General features: G+C 56.0%; 1 protein-coding gene across 5 annotated transcripts in view; it reads left to right on the forward strand.

The window, feature by feature from the left end:
• Positions 1-19,544, forward strand: part of MB21D2 (Mab-21 domain containing 2) — a 61,323-nt gene that overhangs the window by 27,475 nt on the left and 14,304 nt on the right. Inside the window, exon 1 of one of the 5 annotated variants that reach the window (XM_074297862.1) lies at positions 6,964-7,027. The exons of 2 other annotated variants lie outside the window; for them this stretch is intronic. Coding sequence is in view for 1 of the 3 variants with exons in the window: in XM_074297859.1 (XP_074153960.1) it covers positions 9,182-9,197 (16 nt within the window). In the remaining 2 variants the exon portion in view is untranslated. Of the gene's footprint in view, positions 1-6,963; positions 7,028-8,569; positions 8,688-9,044; positions 9,198-19,544 lie in introns of those variants that run through there. 2 more of the 5 variants (XM_074297861.1, XM_074297859.1) reach the window with 2 other exon arrangements.

Here is a 19,544-nt window from a genome sequence, read left to right on the forward strand (position 1 = left end):
CACGCCCTGTGGCAGCATCTTTATCAGGTCTGTGAAGTTGATGTGATACCGAAGCATGAAACTGTCGCGGTAGCCGATAGAACTGGGAACTGAAAAGATCTCAGCAGCCGAGGGTACGCGACGAAGCTTGATGTGAAAATGGTCTTTCCCTCCTCCGTGTCTCGGCCTCGGAGTCCTTGGGATCCCCGCGCTCGCCGGTCGCTTTCACCGAACCGCGGGGACTCTGCGGGGACTCTGCTGCTTCTCGGCTTGCTGGGGTGACGCCGGCCTCGAAGAGCCTGCGCTGAGCTCCCGGCCGCCATCGGGCCACCCCCTCCCGTCATGGACAGTGACTCCTCGGGTGGGGCCTCCGCCCTGTCCCATTCCCCAGCCCCAGTGACGGCGGAGAGGTCAGGCCGGGTCAGGACGCTCCCCAACGAATCCTCGTCTGTATTCCCTTCTAGCTTTTGTTCGTTCCTCTCTATTCTGTCCATCCGGTAGCAGGATTGTGTTGTGCACGCGCGCTATGTGCACACGCATTTCCGTGACCGTCACAGGCCCTCCCGTGGGCTGCTTGTGTTCACACACGTGTACGTATCTGCACGCACAGAGCGCTGCATTAACACATAACCCACGGGTTCCACGTGCCCTGTGTGACGGGCGCGTGCGTGGAAGGTCACCCTCACACCGCTGACCCCGAGTGACTTCTTTTGAGAACACGGGACTCCAGTCCGTTAAACTAAGTCCCTCCCCCCTTTTATCCCTTTCTGATGCCCTTGGCCGTCACCCTGCCCCAGCCCACCATCCCTTCCCTCGGCGGGGGCGGCCTCGGCCTCGCTCAGATCCTTGATCTCTCCTAGAGTCCTTGGGGTGGCGGTGACCAGATGGAGGCGCTCTGCCTTCTGGGACGGGCCGCGGGCGTCAGGGGGCCGAGCACGGACCGAGCACCTCGGAATGCCGAGGGAAGGGGGCGCGCCCCTTGTTTCATTGGAAAGGCGGCGGGCTCGGAGCTCGGCGCGAGGGGAGGGGTCAGCCGCCTGGCCCGCCGGCCGGGCAGGGACGCCCAGGTGCCTCCATCCACGACGCCCCCTCAATCAGTGCGGTGCCCGGGTTTGAAGGTCAGCGTTTGCTCTCCTAACATGGCGCTCTTCTGGCGTCGTTATCTCCCTCCCACCTGCTGCTCCGGGCCATCTGGCACACGGTGCGCGCATGTGCACGTGCCCAGGGAAGATTTCCTGAAAGTGAATTTCATGTGGGGGAGGGGAAGAGTATCCTCGGCGGGGGCGGGTCAGAGGGCGCCAGCCTTCCCCTCTGGGACCGTGGGGCAGGTTTTCCTGTTCTTCCTGGGGCTCCGCCCGCAGGGATCCTGTTTGCTTGAGGGGTGCTCTCCTTGTCTCCGCCTTCCTGTGGACCTTCCCAAATGCGGGGATCTTAGGGAGGGCGCCCAGGCTCCGTGTACCACGTGACTCCCCCTGCCCTATAACCGGGTGAAAGTCCGCCCGCTTCAGGCTGAGGTGCGTGCGGGGCCTCCCGTCCCGCCATTGTGTCTCTTGCCTTGTCCTGGAAGCGCTTCTCTTCCTGCAAGGGCCCACGTGCTCTCTCCCTTTCCCAAGGGGTGGATGCAGGTGTATTAACCAGAGGCGGGGCCTGATGGGGGCGGGGCGGGGGCGGGGCCCGGTACGGGGGTGGGGCCCGGTGCAGGGGCGGGGCAGCGGGGAGCCCCGGGCACTGCCCCGGAGCTGGGCCAGCGTTGGTCAGTCCGCCGCTGTCAGTCACCAGCCCGGAGCGGTCCTGCCCTGTCCGGTGGATCTGTCGGGAATAACTGGGCCTGTGCTGAGGGCAGAGCCGCTGCAGGGGAGGACGGCGGGACCGTGATCCCGGGACTTCCCGCGGACTGGCTGGAGCGGGCTCCGCCCTGCGGGCGCATGGAAGCGGAAGCCAGACCAGGGCAGGGACCAAAGCGATGGGAGCCGCCCGCCCCTTCTGCCAGCCCCGGCGCCCTGTTGTCCCCGAGGCAGCTCCCCAGAGGGTCGGCTCCGGCCTTGCGGTCCGCTCCCTCCTCTCGCAGCCGAGGGCGCTGTCCCCGCTTCTGCACTAAAATGAGTAAAGCCCTTTTCCTCGGGTGGGAAGGGACCGTTAGTGGGGGCTTCTCCCATGGCGAGTGAGTGCCGCGAGCCCCCGTGGTTCGGAGCCGGAAGGAGCGAGGGGAAGCGCGGCCCGGGGGCTCCTTTGGGTTAGGCCCAATAAAGCTTGAAAAGGAATAACAGTAACCGCGCGTGTGGGAGGAGGGACAGTGCTGAGTGTCCGCCGCGGGGATACGGAACAAACTACCCGGCCACGCTCCCGTACAGCGTTCAGTCGCCCAACCCCCTTCGCTTCCCTCTCGTTCCAGAGGTTGGCATTGACATTCATTCCCAGAGGTTCCCCGGCCGGCCCACGTGACGTGGTGTGTGACAGGACGGGGTCTCCCTTCATTCCCACCGTGCTCTCTGTGGCTCCTAGGGACGTCCGAAGCCTCCGGCCTGCCCGGGCTCTGCAGAGGGGCGGCTTTGTGACTGCCCAGCCAAACCTTGAGCCAGAAGCGGCCTGTTTCTAAACGGCGCCTCTCGCTCCCAAGGCTGCTGGCCAAGAGGTCCAGCGGACCTAGGAAGGACCAAAAGAGGCGGGGGCGGGACTGACCCGTCCAGCGCTCAGGCAGGGAGTCTTCCCCTCTCCCTCCTCCTTTCAGACCTCCCTGCCCGGGTGGGACTCGGCCCCTTCTGCTTCCCCCGAGGCCTTTTTGGCTTTGGGGTATGTGCCTGTGGACTTGATTTCGTAATGTTTCCATTAAGCCTGAGCCCGGACTTTGCCAACTTTCCTAAATTACCTCCATCAATATTCCTCCGCCTTTATTTTTGGGTGCTCGTGACTTCTGTCCTTTTTTTTCTTAAAAGCTTAAAGTACACAGACACACACACACACTCACACACTCTCACTCACACATACACACTCACACACACTCACTCTCACACAGACACACACACACACACACTCACTCTCACACAGACACACACACACACACACACTCTCACTCACACAGACACACACACACACACTCACAGACACACACACACTCTCACTCACACAGAATACTAATAGGAAAATGCTCCTTGCGCTGGATCATTGAGTTTAAGGGAAGATCTGATGTTGTCCCTGGCGGCCATGACTGAGGCAGGATGCTGAAGCTATCTATCCCCAGAGAACAGAGGTGGGACCCTCGGCCCCTCACCAGCCTTGAGAACAAGCCCCTGGGGCAGAGGTGTTTGGAGCCATTCGGTCACGTTAGTTACACTCAAGGATTAGCCAAGATTTCTCTCTGACCCATCTTAGCTAGGAGGAAGGCAGAATAAAACCCCAGTTCTGGCCCCATTTGGGCCACTGACTACGTGACTGAGAGCAGGAACTGATCTCTCTGGACTTTATTTTCTCATCTGTGAAATGGCACATTGAGTCAGATGTTCTCCGGAGTCCTCCAGCTCAACATTCCACAGTTCCCTAGCCCCCCTCTTCTTGCAGGTCCAGGGAAGCCTGATCCCACAATGAGTATTTTTCCAGATCTTTGCAGCCTTGAAGGATAACTTTGTGTATTGTCCCCCGACCTCTGTTGCATATAGTACTTTTGGTGACTAGAAGGACAGCGATTTGACTTATTTTTGTGATAGACAATTTAAACAGATTTGGAGATGTGTCAACAAGGCTCATGGGAGGGTCGTAGCTTTAAGGGAGTCTGGCCTCTTGCCAAGAATTTCGAGATGGTGCGATTAGGAATGAGTGAGTGAAAGCCCCAAAGCATTTGGCGAGTTCTTGCTGTGACCAAGCCCTGGGACGGGGCAGTCCCCCTGCCGAGCCCCAGTTTGGATCGAGGAGTTAACAGGGCGAGGAGCAGGATTGGAGGGGAAGTGTGGCTGCCGGTTGGGCTTGGAAGGAACCCTCCCCCCGTTCCCCACGCTCAGGAAGCCGGGCTTGAGTTCCAGAGCCTCCTTTGGCTCACAGAGAATAGGAAGGTTGCTTTTTCTTTCCACTGTGCTCTTTACTAGATGTTCTCCTTCCTCTGCAGACCTGGTGCAGGGAGGATTGTGGCCTCCTCCTGGGGGGATCATGATTCAGCTTTCTAGGAAGTCTGGGGTTCTCAGCTGTGGTAAAGACCCCGGGCTTCTGCTCTGCACTAGCATCCTGTCTTACCCCAAGGACCAGACCCCACACTCAGTGACCCGCCATGGACCGAGGCAGCAGAAGCAGTGTGGGGGAGGGGGAGGAGTGAGCAATGAATGAGGAGTGGAGGGGACTTGGGCCAGAAAGCTGCCCGGAGATCTTGGACACATCATGGCCACTCGCCCAAGGAGGGTGTCTGATCTGCCCCAAGACAGGAAGCTAGCAGCTCAGCAGCTGTTGCCAGTCTGCCTGTGACCACACTTAGGGCTTCCCCTGACACCAGTGAGCACGTGGCCTGACTTTGTAAATCCAGCCACAGTTGTTTGTATGTCTTCAGGGGGGACCCCAGGTGCACCAGTCAAGCACAGACGAGCTTTGGAGGGACTGGGCCCACGGCTTTGCCATCTATAGCCTGCTCAACATTGGGAGCTTTCCACACGCCAGAAGCGTCTCCTTGCGTTGGGCTTCAGCACAGTCCCGATGGGGAAGGGATCATCCAGCAGCACAGTGGCTCTGACCTGGCCCAGATCCAGTCAGAGGTGCAGAGAGTTACGGGAGCAACCCCCCAGGAAGTCTCGGCCTCCTGAGCGTGGGGACCCTCCAGCCCCCGGTCCAGCTGCCCCTGCAGACGGACGGCAGAACTACCTTCCAGTGCTTCCCATCCTTGCCATTTAATCCTCCTGATAACCTACTAATTGCCATTCTCAATGAAGCAAGAGGATTTATTAAGTTCCTGTGGTATGCTGGGCTAAGCACAAGAAAAAATCTGTTCTTGAGCCTCTATCTATTGGGATATAAATGTGTTTGATGATGATTTGATATTATTATATGGTAATTATAATTTACATAGCAGTTTTAAAGTTTGCAGAGCACTTTGGATTACTTTATCCTATGGAAATAGCACTATACAGGGTGCATGGAGAGCAGCCAGGGAACCTGAGAGGAGGGGCTTGAGGCCAGCCCCGGCCCCTGGCAGGAGGTAGGATCTGGGTCAGCGAGCACCTGTGAAGCCCCCGTCATGGGCTGGGTACAGAGCCCCTGCCGTGGCCCGGGTATTGCCCTGAATGATGGGGATGTTGAAGAAAGGGAAAGTCCCGGCTCCAAAGTGTCCAAGGAGCGCACAGTCCTGTGCAGGGGACAGCGTGCTGAGGATGAATGTGACCCAGACAGGGAGAACTTCTCCATCTTGAGGGATAAACTGAGGACGGAGCAGGGGTGGGGAGGCAGAGGGCTCCAGGCTTAGAGACGGTCCCAATGAAGTGGCAGGATCTGGATGAGGGAGCGAGACCCCGAGTCGGGATCCCCAGGAGGCGATCCCGGGGTTAAAGGCCAGAAGCAGCAGTCCTGGCAAACTGAGTCCCGGGGAGCGCAGGATTCCTGGTGGGGCTTCTTCGTTCCAAAGGCTCGCCATCTCCTTCTTCCCCCTTGTGGGGTGGGGAGAGGGACAGAGACAGAAGTTAAGTGATGATTAATGGCCATTTTAAGAGAGGGCCACAGGAGGCAGGGGCCCAGTGGGAAGCTGGGCCGGCCGTTGGCTTCCCTGCTTCGCCCTCATCTGACTGACCTGTTCCTGTCCTTGTCCTGTCCGCCATGACCATCGGCGGAGGCCCGGCTAGCTGTCCCAGCGTTCTCAGGTTGACTGTCACTCTGGGCTTCGTTTTAGTGGCCGGGTTGATCATGGGGGCCAGCTTGGGGCAGCCATTGGTGACTCTGTCGTCCCCCTCCCCCCCAATCCAGGTCCGGCCCTTGGCCCTCACCAGGAGCTCGGGGCACAGGGTCCGACCTCAGATTGAATGGAAATGATTGAGTGGGTCTGCTAGCCGTGACCTTGGAGAAGATCCCTGGGACAAAATAGGCTCAGGCTTCGTGTGTGACTTATGCATAAAGTGCCTACTGTGTGCTGAGCCAGTGCTGGGCAGACATGAAGCCTCCGCGCTCCTAAGGGACAATCTGTCCCAGGATTGTGGGGAAGGTCGGATGAGCTTAATGACCCTAAAGGGCTCAGTTTGGGGCCCGGCTCAGAGTAAGGAGGCAGAGTACTAATATTCGCTGGGATTGTTGTGGTGGAGACTGTTCTCGGCTTGCTTCCGAAGTGGCGGGAGGCCTTCCCCCAAGGCCACAGGTCGGCCTGCCCGGGCCCCAGCGCGGCTCCCTGGAGACCGGAGCGGGGCTGCCCCGGCGGCGGGGGCCGGCTTCCCCCATTCTTGGGGTGACGCCGGCATCGGGCTTCCTCTCCTGAGCCTCAGGGCGGCCCGGACCAAGGAAGCGGAGCTCCCGGAGCCTTCGACACCAGCGCGTGGCTTCTAGTCCCCGGCAGCTGGGGAAGATGGGAGGCCGAGGCCCGGCTCTTGGGCCTTCGCACCCCTCAGGAGCGAGCTCCATCACCTCGTGGCAGCTCCCTGCGCCCGGCTAACCCTGAGCCGATGTCTTCAGTGTGTTACGAGACCAGGGCCACGCGGCTTCCTGGCAGACCTCCCGATCTGCTGTCCTAAGTGAAAACCAGAATGAAGAATCCCGCACGGAGCTTGTTGGAAAGCGCAGCCGGGGGCGGGAGCCGCAGAGGGCCGGAGCCGCAGAGGGCCAGAATCTCCGAGGGCCGGAGCTGCAGAGGGCTGGAATCTCCGAGGGCCACAGCCACGGTGCCAGGGGCAGGAACAGAACACCAGCCCCCGCAGCACGTTCAGCGCCAGCTCCTTCCCGCTCCTGCCCAGGTGGAGCAGTCCTGGTTTCCCTACGTGGGCGAGTCCATCAGCTGACTTGTTGTTAAGTGTAAAGTTGGGACGGATGAGCAGTCGGAGGAACGGCCTGGGCTGTGAATGTTCCCACCGGTGGGGCCCCTGGCTTTCTCTCACCCTTGGTGAGCTCCCCCTTCAGCCCAACCCCCCCCCCCCCAGGGAGAAAGCGTCGGGGTTAAACATTTCCTCTTGTGGATGAAACCTGTGGAACCCGAAGAGGAGGAGTGACCGGGAGGGGTGAGGGGCCGTGCAGGCTCCAGGGGGACTGAGGCAGGAGGGGAGGGGCTTGTCTGGTGGCCCGGGAGTCAGTCAGGCTGGGTTCCCAGGGCTGGGAACAGGGCCTGGGGGGGGCTTTCTACCCAGCACCTCTGCCCCTCACCACCTGAGGACACACAGGGAAGAACCTGGTGAATTGGAGGTTCTGTTTATTAGGAATTCTGTAGCAGAAAGGGGATGAGGCAGAAAGGGAATCAATTATTTATGGAGCCCCTGCTGTGCGCTGGCTTCTGGGAGAGCAGAAAATGAGTCTATGTTGGGCTGGGGGAGGCCTTTAGGCATTATCTTTCCCTCCTTCCCTCTTCCCTTCCTTCTTGTGGGGGCCTGTGGGACCGTCTGGGTAGAAGAGGTTTGTTTGTGGTGGGGCACCCCCGGGTGTGGGGAAGAGACCCCTGGTGCTGGCACACAGTAGGCACTTCTCTCCTGACTCCGCGTTCTCCCTGCTGCTCCCAGCCCTCTCCTCTCCTCCCATCCCCCCAGAAATGCTTCTTGTCCCTAGGAAGTGAATCCTGGCGCTTGGTCTGGGAGCCGTTGCACTGGAGGGCTCTGCTCTGAGGTGCCTGAGCCCCGGACCAGTTGCCGAGGTGCCCGGCCCCAGAGCGGCCCCCGAGGTGCCCTGTCCCAGAGCGGCCCCCGAGGTGTCCCCGAGGTGCCTGGTCCCAAAACGGCCCCCAAGGTGCCCGATCCCAGAGCGGCCCCGAGGTGCCCGGTCCCAGAGCGGCCCCCAGGGTGCCCGGCCCCAGAGCGGCCCCCGAGGTGCCCAGTCCCAGAGCGGCCCCTGAGGTGCCCGGTCCCAGAACAGCCCCCAAGGTGCCCGGTCCCAGAGCGGCCCCCAGATGCCGGGTCCCAGAGCGGCCCCTGAGGTGTCCCCGAGGTGCCCGGTCCCAGAGCGGCCCCCGAGGTGCCCGGTCTGACCCCATTTATCTAGTTCATTCCCCTCAGTGAGACACTCGGAGTCTTTCAGCATCTCGCTGTAGTTGTTGCTCTCGTTGCCCCCTCCCCACCTGCGGACTGCGGTGCCCACCTGAGGCTGCGCCCTGAGCGGAGGGGGGCGGGGGGAGGGCCGAGGTCTCGGGAGAGGGGCCGCCGCCCCTGCAGGGCTTTCTCTTCGCCCGTTAGTCATCGGGCCGAGCGGGGCTAATGCCATTGGCTCCCAGTGTTTGCCAGGCATTTCATATCCGTGATTATTCTTTTTCATTCAAAGAGTCATTAGTACGATCCAGGCTGAGGGTTCCCCGGCTTCTCTGGCAAGCTTGTGATGAGCGGAGGGGAGTGCCCGGGTAACGGAGCAGGGGAAGGAGGCGGGAGTGGGCCCCAGCCGGCCCCGCCCTGCGGCTTTTGCCTCGGCGCAGGGAGTCGCCATTGGCCATTTCAAGACCAAATGTCAAATTCGAGCCAAAGGCTGGAACTGTGGGGAAACTGCTGTTTGGCCCGGGGCCAGGAGGCCAGGGATCCGGGCTGCTCCGGGCGGCCCCCAATGACTCTGGGCCCCTCGCCCTTCTTCCGGTAAGCCGAGCCCTGGATTTCAGGGTGCCCTTTTAAGAAGTGCCATTCTGGGACGGGAATGAGCGCCTCCTCCCCGGGCCCAGCAGAGGGCGAGCTTTGGGAGGGGGGCCCAGGTGAGCCCTGGGGGGGCTTTGAGTCTCCTTAAAGAAATCACCATTGAAAATCTTTGTTTTTTGGGCAGCTGGTTCTCTTAGTGTGTCCCTGCGTCTTGCCAGCGGCGCTTAATAAATGCTCGGCCATTCAGATGGAGAGTTGGGGCTGGATGGAGAGTGAGTGGGCGTGGCTCCCCGCCCCCACCTCTCAGTGTCCTCACACTTCCAGGGCCCTCCCACCCTCCCACTCTCCCTCCATGCCCTTAGGACTCCTGATCCAGTGATGGCCCCTCTTCTGGGAAGGGGAGGGCCTTCGGGGCCTCCCTTCCCCTTCCAGATTCCCGGGCTTTCCAGTTTATCCATCCTTTCTCCCTGTTGTCCCAGACAAAACTCCGACACAGGATGGCCCGTTTTACAGGTGGGAAAGCTGAGGGCTGCCGTCCGGGGCCAGGGTTCCTCTCAGTCGGCATCCCACTGTGAGGGTGTGTGTGTGTGAGTGTGTGTGAGTGTGAGTGTGTGTCTGTCTATGAGTGTGTGTGAGTGTGAGTGATTGTGTGTGTGAGTGTGTGTCTGTGAGTATGTGTGAGTGTGTGAGTGAGTGTGTCTGTGAGTGAGTGTGTGTATGAGTGTGTGTGTGAGTGTGAGGGTGTGTGTGAGTGTGTTTGTGTGAGTGTGAGTATCTGTGTGTGAGTGTGTGAGTGAGTGTGTATCTGTGAGTGTGTGTGTCTGTGTGAGTGAGTGTGTATGAGTGTGTGTAAATGTTTGTGTGAGTGATTGTGTGTGAGTGTGAGTGTGTGTGTGAGTGTGTGTGTGTGTGTGTGTGTGAGTTGAGTGAGTGTGTACGGGTCAAACGGGGACGGAGGGAGTGAAACCGAGTCAGGTATTTTCGTCTCTGCAGCAAACAGGCAGCGGATTGTTCCCTGTGTGGGCAGGACCGGGCAGTGGTCCAGCCTGACCCTTGGCTCCCCGCTTTTGCTCTCTTGCCAGAAAGTTCTTGGCGGAGAGGGAGGGCCTGGTGGGAGCCGCGGGAGGACCGGGACGATCCCCCAAATCGCGGCCTGCCACGTGGCGGGGGGGGGGGGGGGGGGGGGGCGGCCCCGCCCCCGGGACAGACAGGGAGGCGTTGCCAGGCCCTTTACTGTGTCTCCCAGCCTGTTATGCCGGGGATGAGCTTCAGGCAGCATCAGCTGGGGGGCGGGGCCGAAAGGGTGTGAATTAATTTGGGGGGGGGAATGCGGGGGACCCACTGTGAGGAGAGGAAAGGCCCGGCTGCCCTCCCTCCGCACCCCCCACTCCCCCCCTGCCCAAACCAGGCAGCCCTGGAGCTGGAGAGCCGGGGCCCCCCTGGGCTGAGTGGGCAGGGCCGGGCTGGGCTGACGAAGGTGCAGGGGGGCCCAGGGGAGGGTGGTGAGCTGTGATTCTCGTGGGCCCGAGGGCCCTGAAGGACAGCTGGGGGAGGGGCTTTTGGGTAGAAGCAGAAGTGAGGATGGGAGCCCGAGCAAGTCCCCGCATCTCCCACTGGGGAGTCCCTGACTGTGCCCTGGGGGGGCGGCCCCTGCAGCCAAAAGGCGACGCTTGGATGTGGGCAGCCAGTTGTCAATGTGAGGGGGTATAGACCCGCCCCACGAGTAGAACTTGCCTCGGGAGTTGTGGGCATGGAAGGGCGCTTCGGTGCCCCCGCGGGGAGTGGGGTCTGCTAGGTTCCCCCTTCCCCCCCCTCCCCCGGAAGGGAAGAAAAGCTGTGCTCCCAGAGACCAGCGCGGGCACTGCTGCAGCCACTCATTAATTTCCACTCAAGCCGCTCATTAGAAGGCCGCGACGATGCGGCACCGGGCGCTTTGGAGCTTTTGCTTATTGGGGAGCACGAGGACAGCGGCTTTATTTCCATCTTGTGCTTATTAGAAACGCGAAGTCTGGGGGGCAGATGGCACCGGGCCCATTATAAAGATTAGAAATCTGGGGCACCGGGAGCCTGGGACTTAGACAGGGTCAGCCCTGCCAGAGCTGGGGTGGGCCCGGAGACCGGACAGTGCCACGCCGAGTCCCTTTCTCCACAGCATCCGCTTCTGCCTTAGCTGTGGCAGTTCCCACCCTAGTGTGGGAAGCACGAAGGAAAGCGGCCGGGGACTCTGGCGTTAAAAACCCGGCTGCCCAAACTCCCACGTGGGAGCCTGAATGGTCATAGGAGGGGGCATGGAGTCCCCTGGGCCAAGCTTCTGTCAGCGTCCTTCAGGATCTGGGCTCCCTGACCTTATCTCTTAGAGCTTCAGCCAAGACTTGGACCTCGAGTAAACCAGGCCCGAGAGCTGTGGGAGTGCCCGGGAAGGGCCCCCGCCGGGCGTCTCGGCCCCTGTGCCCCGGTAATGCCAGGCCCGAGAGCTGCGGGAGTGCCCGGGAAGGGCCCCCGCCGGGCGGCTCGGCCCCTGTGCCCCGGTAATGCCAGGCCCGAGAGCTGCGTGAGTGCCCGGGAAGGGCCCCCGCCGGGCGTCTCAGCCCCTGTGCCCCGGTAATGCCAGGCCCGAGAGCTGTGGGAGTGCCCGGGAAGGGCCCCCGCCGGGCGGCTCGGCCCCTGTGCCCCGGTAATGCCAGGCCCGAGAGCTGTGTGAGTGCCGGGAAGGGCCCCCGCCGGGCGTCTCGGCCCCTGTGCCTCGGTAATGCCAGGCCCGAGAGCTGTGTGAGTGCCTGGGAAGGGCCCCTGCCGGGCGTCTCGGCCCCTGTGCCCCAGTAATACCAGGCCCGAGAGCTGTGTGAGTGCCTGGGAAGGGCCCCTGCCGGGCGGCTCGGCCCCTGTGCCCCGGTAATGCCAGGCCCAAGAGCTGTGTGAGTGCCCGGGAAGGGCCGCTGCCGGGCGGCTCACTCCTGTCCACACAGAGGGCCGGGGAAAGGAGAGCTCCATTTTTCAAATTCCATTTACAGTGGCATGGGCCAAGCCCAGCAATTCCAGGGGAGTTTGCTTTTCCTCCCAGCCTCTCAAAGTTGGCTCTGGACGTGCGCCGGTATTTCATGGCAGGCTTCCCACCCTGGACTTGGGACCAGAATTCCTCCCAGGAGCGGAGTCTGACCCAGGAGAGAGGCTGTCCTGGGTAAAAGCAAGAGCAAACACTTGAGCTCTGAGGCTTACAAAACACTCTATGAAGGGTGTCATTTTATTCCCACACAGCCCCGAGGGGTGCTCTTCTTGTCCCCCCCATTTCTAAAGATGAGGAGCCTGGGCAGGGAAGCTGTGACCTAACTGGCGTCTGAGGCCAAATTTGTGCTCCAGACTTCCCGACTCAGGCCCGTTTCTCTCTCCAGCCCCCTGTGGCCGAGCACCCAAGGACCCAAAGGAGGGATGCCCCGGCTTCCCGGGCTGAGTCCAGACTCGCCGAGCATCCTTCGGAGGACCCCAAGGAGGGAGGGGATCCCAGGACAATGAGGAGGAGGGCTCTGCTGGGCAGACGTGGACCCGTGTTGGGATCAGCGTGGCCTCTCTGGTGGATCCGTGTCCACCCTCAGCCTTCCTCTATGAGTCTGGGAAGGTGAGGGTGGCCCTTCTCCCCCCCACCATGGTAGAACAGTGAGAGGTCTCCTTCCTGCCCTCTATATTTCCGGGGATGTGGGGTCTGATCCTTCCGGACCTTCTTCTTTTATCTGGTTCTTGCCTCCGGGTCATCTGCGTGCTTTTAATCCAAGGTGTCCATCTGTCATCTTCTCTCGCTCGATTTTCCTGCTTCCTTTGCCAAGTGGACATTTATTTCCTCAGGGATGCTGGTTATTTATATAGTTTCTTCTATGAAAGGCACATTGGGTTCTATGCTGTTCCCAGTAGCCATCCACCCTGTGGGCTCTCAGAGCCACAAGAAGGATCTTGGGAATAAAGTCGCCTCTGTGTGATCTCCCGAAATGCTTTGTGTCTGATGAAATGCAAATTTCCTGTGGGTAGGACTTTTGGGGGACTTGTTTCGTACCCCAGCACCTCTCAGTGCTTGGCCCATAGCTGAATCCTAACAAATGCCCATTGTTAAAGATAGGTGATAGCTAGAGGTATCCATGTGGATCTCTCTCTCTCTCTCTCTTTTTATCTATAAAAACAGACATTTATTCTATCTGCACCTATCTATTATATATGTGCTCTTATTTCTCGCCGAACTCATCCCAGCCATTGGGTTTTGCCAGGCTCCGTTTCTCCTGTGCGGGGCTTCCTATTTAAATGTCTGCTTCGGGATTCCAGGCATCTGTGAGGGACGCATTTAGTTAAAACCTAAGTAGAAATACTTCGGGATTCTCCAGCTGCAAGTCATTTCAGAGACGATCAGGTATTTATTTACACAAAATGTGTGCAAAATAAATGGAATTAATTTTATGCAGCATTAATCTAAAGAAAATCAGATTTTGTTCACTCTCGATAGAATTTTAAGCAGGTATCTGCAAACCCCTCCTCCCCGCCTTCGCCGTGTAGCTGTAGGACTTTCACAAACACAGGCTCCCGGTGGGACTCTAAGTCCAGGTTCCTAGGCACTGATTTGCTGGAAATGAAGTTCTCCTAAGCCTCCTTGACTAGGAGGTTTTATCCTAAAGGAAACACATTTTTTAAACCGCTGAGACAGAACATCTGACGCTCACCCTAGATCTCTGGTGGGAAGAGCTTAGAAGTGGGCATCCGTGGCTCTCTCAGTGCCCAGCCCCTCCCCCGGTCTCTCACAAACTAAAGGATTGTGGTACCATTAGGGATGATCTGTTATGGCACCTAGACCCTCTCCCCCCCAGAAGAGAGGGAACTTCAAGACCTACTTTCCGGGCCCTCCTCCCACACTGCCTCATTGGGTGAGCAGGGGCTGATCGAAGCATTTCCACGTGACAGATACACACGGCGTCTGTTGTGTACAGGTCTCAGGCCTCCATTTCCTCATCTGTAAATCATTGGTGAGCATAATTACGATCACAAGATATTGAGATTCCAGTGAGTCATGTAGCGTGCCTTGTACACATTAAAGCACCTCACTTCAGACATAGGAGCTATTTTTACAATTATTCTGGTCACTGGAGCTGGAGACACAATTTTCAAAGGCCATCGATGTAATTGTGGTGTGTGTGGTGGAGATGGGAGGGCCGGCCAGATTTCACGTCCCACGTCACCCATTTCTCTGTTCCTCAAATGCTTTTCCTCCCCTGCCTTCCTCATTTCACCAGTCCCCTCCCTGGCTCAGGTAGCCACTAAAGGGCACCGCCTCTGCCCTTCGCCCTTAGTACTTCTAAGTTAGGAGGGGACTCTGTCCCCTTTTCCTTCGTTTTTCTTCCACCATCACCAAGGGAAGCCTCGTCAGCTCGTTCACTTAAATAAGGAGAAGCACAGGAAAGTGGGAGCTCCCCGCGAGGGAGCTGAGGGGGGCACGTTTGCCCAATCTGTGCTCACCCATTCCAGCCAGTGAGGGGACTTCTGCTGTGGAGAGAGAAGCGAAAGTCACCGAGGAGGAAGTGGGCGGCCTGTGGCCGCAGCAAGTCCGTCACCGGCCGGATGGGAGGCTGTCTCCCTGGCCGCTTTCCCCGGTGTGAGGCTGCTTCCCCAACCTTGGTTCTCCCTTGCCTGTCTCACAGGTGGTGGATAGTGCCCGGCTTCCTAGAAATCCCGTTTCCTTGTTCTGCAAATCCAGTGATTTTATTTGAAACAAAGCAGCATACATCACGTAAGCACAAGGGTCACGTGTCAAAAGTCACTCTTTAAAGAGAGACTTCAGCCCAGGCAATGAGCACTTGGCCCATTTGCACCAGCAAACTAGCAAATCAGGGTCCTTCCTGTCTTAATCTCCCGCTGTGTTTCAGGGCTCCAGCATCTCAGGGAGAACCCTCGGCCTGCAGCTGCCCCTCGGTTTGTAAGTGGGTTACAAAAACAAGGGCTTCAGCTCCCCTGACTAACCCCAGAGCCGAGTCCAGAAGCCACTTTCATGGGGAGAGGATGCTTAAAACCCACTTCACCATTTTCAATTGGTTCTTAAGCCTTGCTATTTTTAGATGCAATCTCATGGCCTTCCAAGTACAGCCCCAGGAGTCACCAATTTGCTTGTAAATGCAAAGGAACTTTATGTCAAGTTGGAAGGCATCTGGGAATCCATTACTTTCCACTTCCTTATTTTACAAATAAGGACTGAGAAAGGCTAAGTGGGTTGGCCGGCCTCACACAGCCCCAGACAGGATTTGAACCTGGGGCTCCCTCGTCCCAAATCCAATACCTGGTCTCTTGTGCCACCTCCTATACCACCACCATGCAGCATGGAACATGTTTTCCCATCCAGGGAAAACTATAAATAGCCATTATTTTCTCAGACAAGTTCACAAAGGCTTATTTAACTTTATGTAGCTAATTTATACATATATATAATTTTATATAATTGTTTAATTTTATATAACATTAACTTATAACCAAGAGTTCTAGAGCAGTTTTCGGGGAGGCATCGCGGACACTAAGGGACTCTTCAAGAAGGATGAGGGCAGACTTTGAGCCCCAGTCTTGTGATCCCGGTATCCAGCCCTCTTCCCTCATCCCTGTTACTCTATGGGATGGAAGTTCTTTGTCCAGTTTCAACATGAATGCTCTCCTCTCTCATGTCCCTGAATTCTCCTAGCATTTTCTTCTTGGATCATCTTCTATCCTGCAGGGTTTAGACAATTCCACAACTGTTTGTTTTCTGTCTCGACCAATAAGTCCTTGACTATTTCTTCCACTCTCTTCCCAGAAATGAACAAAATGGAATAAAAGTAGATTTTCCTACTCGGCAACACAGGCTGCTGCTCTATCAAAAGACAAAAAAATGTCAAACAGCAAAACCACACGTATCTGAAGTCATAAATAGTCATCAGCTCAGATGGTGTTGGGGATAACTTTTGAAAGATTCTGAGCATCTCATCTCCATGTTTATTCTCTTCATAGCTCTTTTATCTGAGGTGTCTTAGTTATCGTACTCTCCACACTCTCTAGAAAGAGGCAGATATCTCTCCAATCAGATCTTCATATTTCAAATTTTGATTCCTTTGCCCCATTTCCCTTATTCCCAGAGGGCATTTTCTTTCGATCTCTTCAGTGGGCTTTCTCTAAGTCACCCAATCATAGTGTTCAGAATGGGGCTGGTAATGCTTATGTATTTTTTTTTTCTGCCCAGGCAACATTTGGAGTCCTCCGTTACATTCTGGGCACCACATTTTAAAGAGCTTATTGATAGGCTGGAGGGTAAACATAAATTGAATGGTCAAGGATCTCCAATTCTTTTTTTTATGAGAACTGAAGCCTTGAGAGGTTAGAAAATTTGCACAAAATCACACAATTGAACTGAAGACTCGAACCGATATCATCTTGTTCCCAACTTAGTGCTCTTCCTGCTACAGCATGAGTTCTCACAAAATATTAAAAGTAACTTTTCTCTATTTATTTATGGGGTTCTTATGGCCCAATGTATGATCAATGTTTGCTAAATTTGTGACCCAGCTGAGAAATATGGAAACTCCCTTTTGTTCCTATTAAGTAATCAGCAGGGAGCTATTTGTTAAAAACGCTATTTAGATTCTTAACTTTTTTATCTTGTTATATTTGTCTGTCTGAAAGGAAGTATATTGAGGCTCCTCTGTCCAAAATTTTTACTATTGTGAGAGGTGGCAGGTAGCACACAGGAGCACATGCTGCTGGGAAGGGCGCCTAGACTGTCATTCTTGGCCCTGTGACCTTACGCGAGTCATTTTTCCTTTCTGAACGCTGTTCTCTGTTCCTCAAATGCTTTTCTTCCCCTGCCTTCCCCATTTCACCAGTCCCCTCCCTGGCTCAGGTAGCCACTAAAGGGCACCTCTAAGAAAGGGGGTTGGGGTTAGATGAGCAGTATTGTTTCTCGCATTCCTCCAGACACTGTTTCTGGCAGCAGAGAGCTTCCCATATTTGCTTTTGACGTGTCTGACAGGAGAAAGGAGGGTAGTTGACCTTCCACCGTCAGAGTGGTTTTGGTCGATGTCTCTGCAAACGTAGCCATCACTCAGCTACTGGGGACTAAAAACAAGCTCTAAATTCTGAGAGCCCATTGCTCAGTCGTTGCCAGGGCAAATGTGTTAGGGAGGAGAGGGAAGGCAGCCTGAGTGCCTTTGTCCTTGCAAAGCCCAAGTCGGCCCGGGAGCCGGAGGCCTTCTCTGTGCCATTTCATCAGCCTGTCTGAGGTCGGATCGATTGTCTTGGAACAGATGGCAGGTCATTTAATCGCCCTCAGCCTGGCTATAAATCCCAGACCTTTTTTTTTTTTTTTTTTTTTTCTCTTCACCAATTCACTTGAAAATGTTTCCTCCACCGAGCTTTCTCCCCCACCCCGGAAGGCAGCTCCGATTTGGAAATGCCTCTTGAAAGATCCAAAATTACCATTGGCGCTGTCAGGGGCTGTCATTTCGGGGAATTAAGAACATATTCCATTCTCTCCTGCTCATTTTGCATCATCCCTCACAAAGGCTTGTTCTTGTTCCTGGTTTTTTTAAAAACCTTTTCATTGAGACATTCCTCTGAGCTTTTGGAGAAAACAACTGTCTCTAGAGTCCACATGTTCCACTATTTCAATTTGTCAGGCATTCTCTGAGCCCATTAACAGTTTCCTGCTGTGCTTACCCTTCTCTGCCTCCCGTTTTTGTTCAGAGCACAGCAGAAACCGTCAAGCTACAAAGGGACCTCAGAGATCACCTTCTCCTGGCTCTCAAAACTTGGATCTCCCCCAAGGCTCCGTCCTAGACCTGTCTGTCTGTCTGTCTGTCTGTCTCCGTCTCTCTTCTTCTTTTCTCTTTCTGCCTCTCTCTGTGTCTGTGTTTTTCTCCCTGTTTCTGTCTCTCTACTCCCTCCCCTCCTCTCATCTCAAATCTATATTTCTGAGCCAGAGACTCTCTCTCAAGGTCCTCTCCCACATCACCAAGAGCCTGTTGGGCATTTCCAAGTGGACATGTCCCCGGCAGAGCATATGGAGCCCTTTAAGAATTGAAAAGCATTTTGCTGCATTCTCCCCTGAGATCTTCATACAACCTTGTGACGTAAGTGTGGAGACTGTTTCCACTTTACGGAAGAAAAAGCCCAGAGGCCCATAGGAAGAGTCTCGGCTGGATCTGAATTCAGATCTTGCTGCCTCCAGGTGGAGTCTGCACCACCCCAGTGTCTGGTTAACTATAGGAACAGTTTGGGGATGAGGGCCCTAGCCTTTGGGGAGCCCCTGAGCTCATCTTTGAGGCAGGGAGGGCCTCTGGGAGAAGAGCAGCCCTGTGTGTTGGGGAGAGCCTGTGTAGCCCTGGAGATGCTGAGGGAGGGCTTTGAGGGATGGTTTGGGATGGAGGGAATGGTGAAGCCGGAAAAGTAGATTGGTAGATGGGCTGAAGCTGTGACTAAAAGCTTAGAAAAAGAGTTTATACTGGAGTCATGCAAGTTGATGGAGCAGAGGAGTGAACGGTCCTATGGAAAAACACATTGCTGGTTTTTATCTCCATTAACAGCAAGCAGCGATTGGCAGTTCCCAGTATTTAGAGTAGGCTGCCTTGAGAGGTAATAAGCCCCCCATCCTCAGAGGTCTTTGAGGAGATTCCAGCTGCCCCCTAGTTGGGAATACAAATGTGGTTCTAACATAGGATAGGTTCTAACATCGGAGATCCTTTCCAAACTTGTCACATTTTGAGACAGATGGGCCTGAGTCCAGCTCTGTGTACTCATAGCTCATCTCCCCTGACTGAAAACTTCCTCTTCCTTTTCCTGATCCTCCTTTCCCTTCTCCTTCTCTTCCTTCTCCTCTTCTTCCTCTTTTTCCCCCTTGTCCCATCCTCTTTTTTTCTTCTTTCTCCTACTCTTCTTCCCCCTCCTCTTCCTCCTATTTCTCCCCCATTCCCTCCTCCTCCTCCTCTTTCTCCTCCTCCTCCTCCTCCTCCTCTGTAAAAAGAGGGGACTGACATGGCTTCTCTCTCAGGCTCTTTTTTTCTGTGATCCTCTTTATGACTTTTCCCATATGAAGAAAAACATGAAAATGCCATCCAGTTTTTCTTTTCGGTTAAACAAAATGGAAAATCTAGCATGAAGAGCTTTTAGAAAGCAGCTCATCCTTGTCTGGGGGTTTAATCCATTCTGTCTGGATTCTTTGCTTGCCACTGTGATCGAGACAGAGAAACCTGGATATTGTAAGACCCGTTTCCCCAGTGTCCTCCGGGGTCCCTGACACTTGGACTCTAATTGTGGCCTTCACTTGGAGGTCAGTTGGAAGCCCTCTGAGCTGAGTGAGTGCTGTTTGGGTGTGGTGGGGGGGCCCGGCTGTCCATCCCTCAGTATGGCAGCTCAAGGGTAACCTGGCAGCCATCAGTCACTCAATTTGCGTTCCAGACTGGCTCTAGCAAACAGCAGCTGCTTACCCCGTCCGGGAGATGCCACCTGCTTTATTTTCCCCTTGGAAGGGGGGGTGGTCTCTCCTCCCTCAGCATCCTTGCTCCTTGTCCATCCTGGTTCTTCTACACTTCTGACCGCTCCTTCTCCATACCACACATAACGAGGTGTCCCTCGGGGTTCTGTTCTGGGCCCTCTTCCTTCTCAATGCCATTTCTCTTTGTGATCTCATCAACTCCCATGAATTCAATTATTATCTCTATGGTGATAATTCTCAGCTTTATTTAGCCTGATCTTCAAGCAGGCGGCTCCAACTACCTCTTGGGCATCCCAAAGTGGGCAGATTAGAGACACCTTAACCCCAGCAGTCAAGAACTGCATTCTGTATCCTTCTCCCAACCCCCCCCCCCCTTCCTTTTCCTG

This window comes from Sminthopsis crassicaudata, chromosome 3, assembly GCF_048593235.1.
Source record: "Sminthopsis crassicaudata isolate SCR6 chromosome 3, ASM4859323v1, whole genome shotgun sequence".
Taxonomy (NCBI): Eukaryota; Metazoa; Chordata; class Mammalia; order Dasyuromorphia; family Dasyuridae; genus Sminthopsis; species Sminthopsis crassicaudata.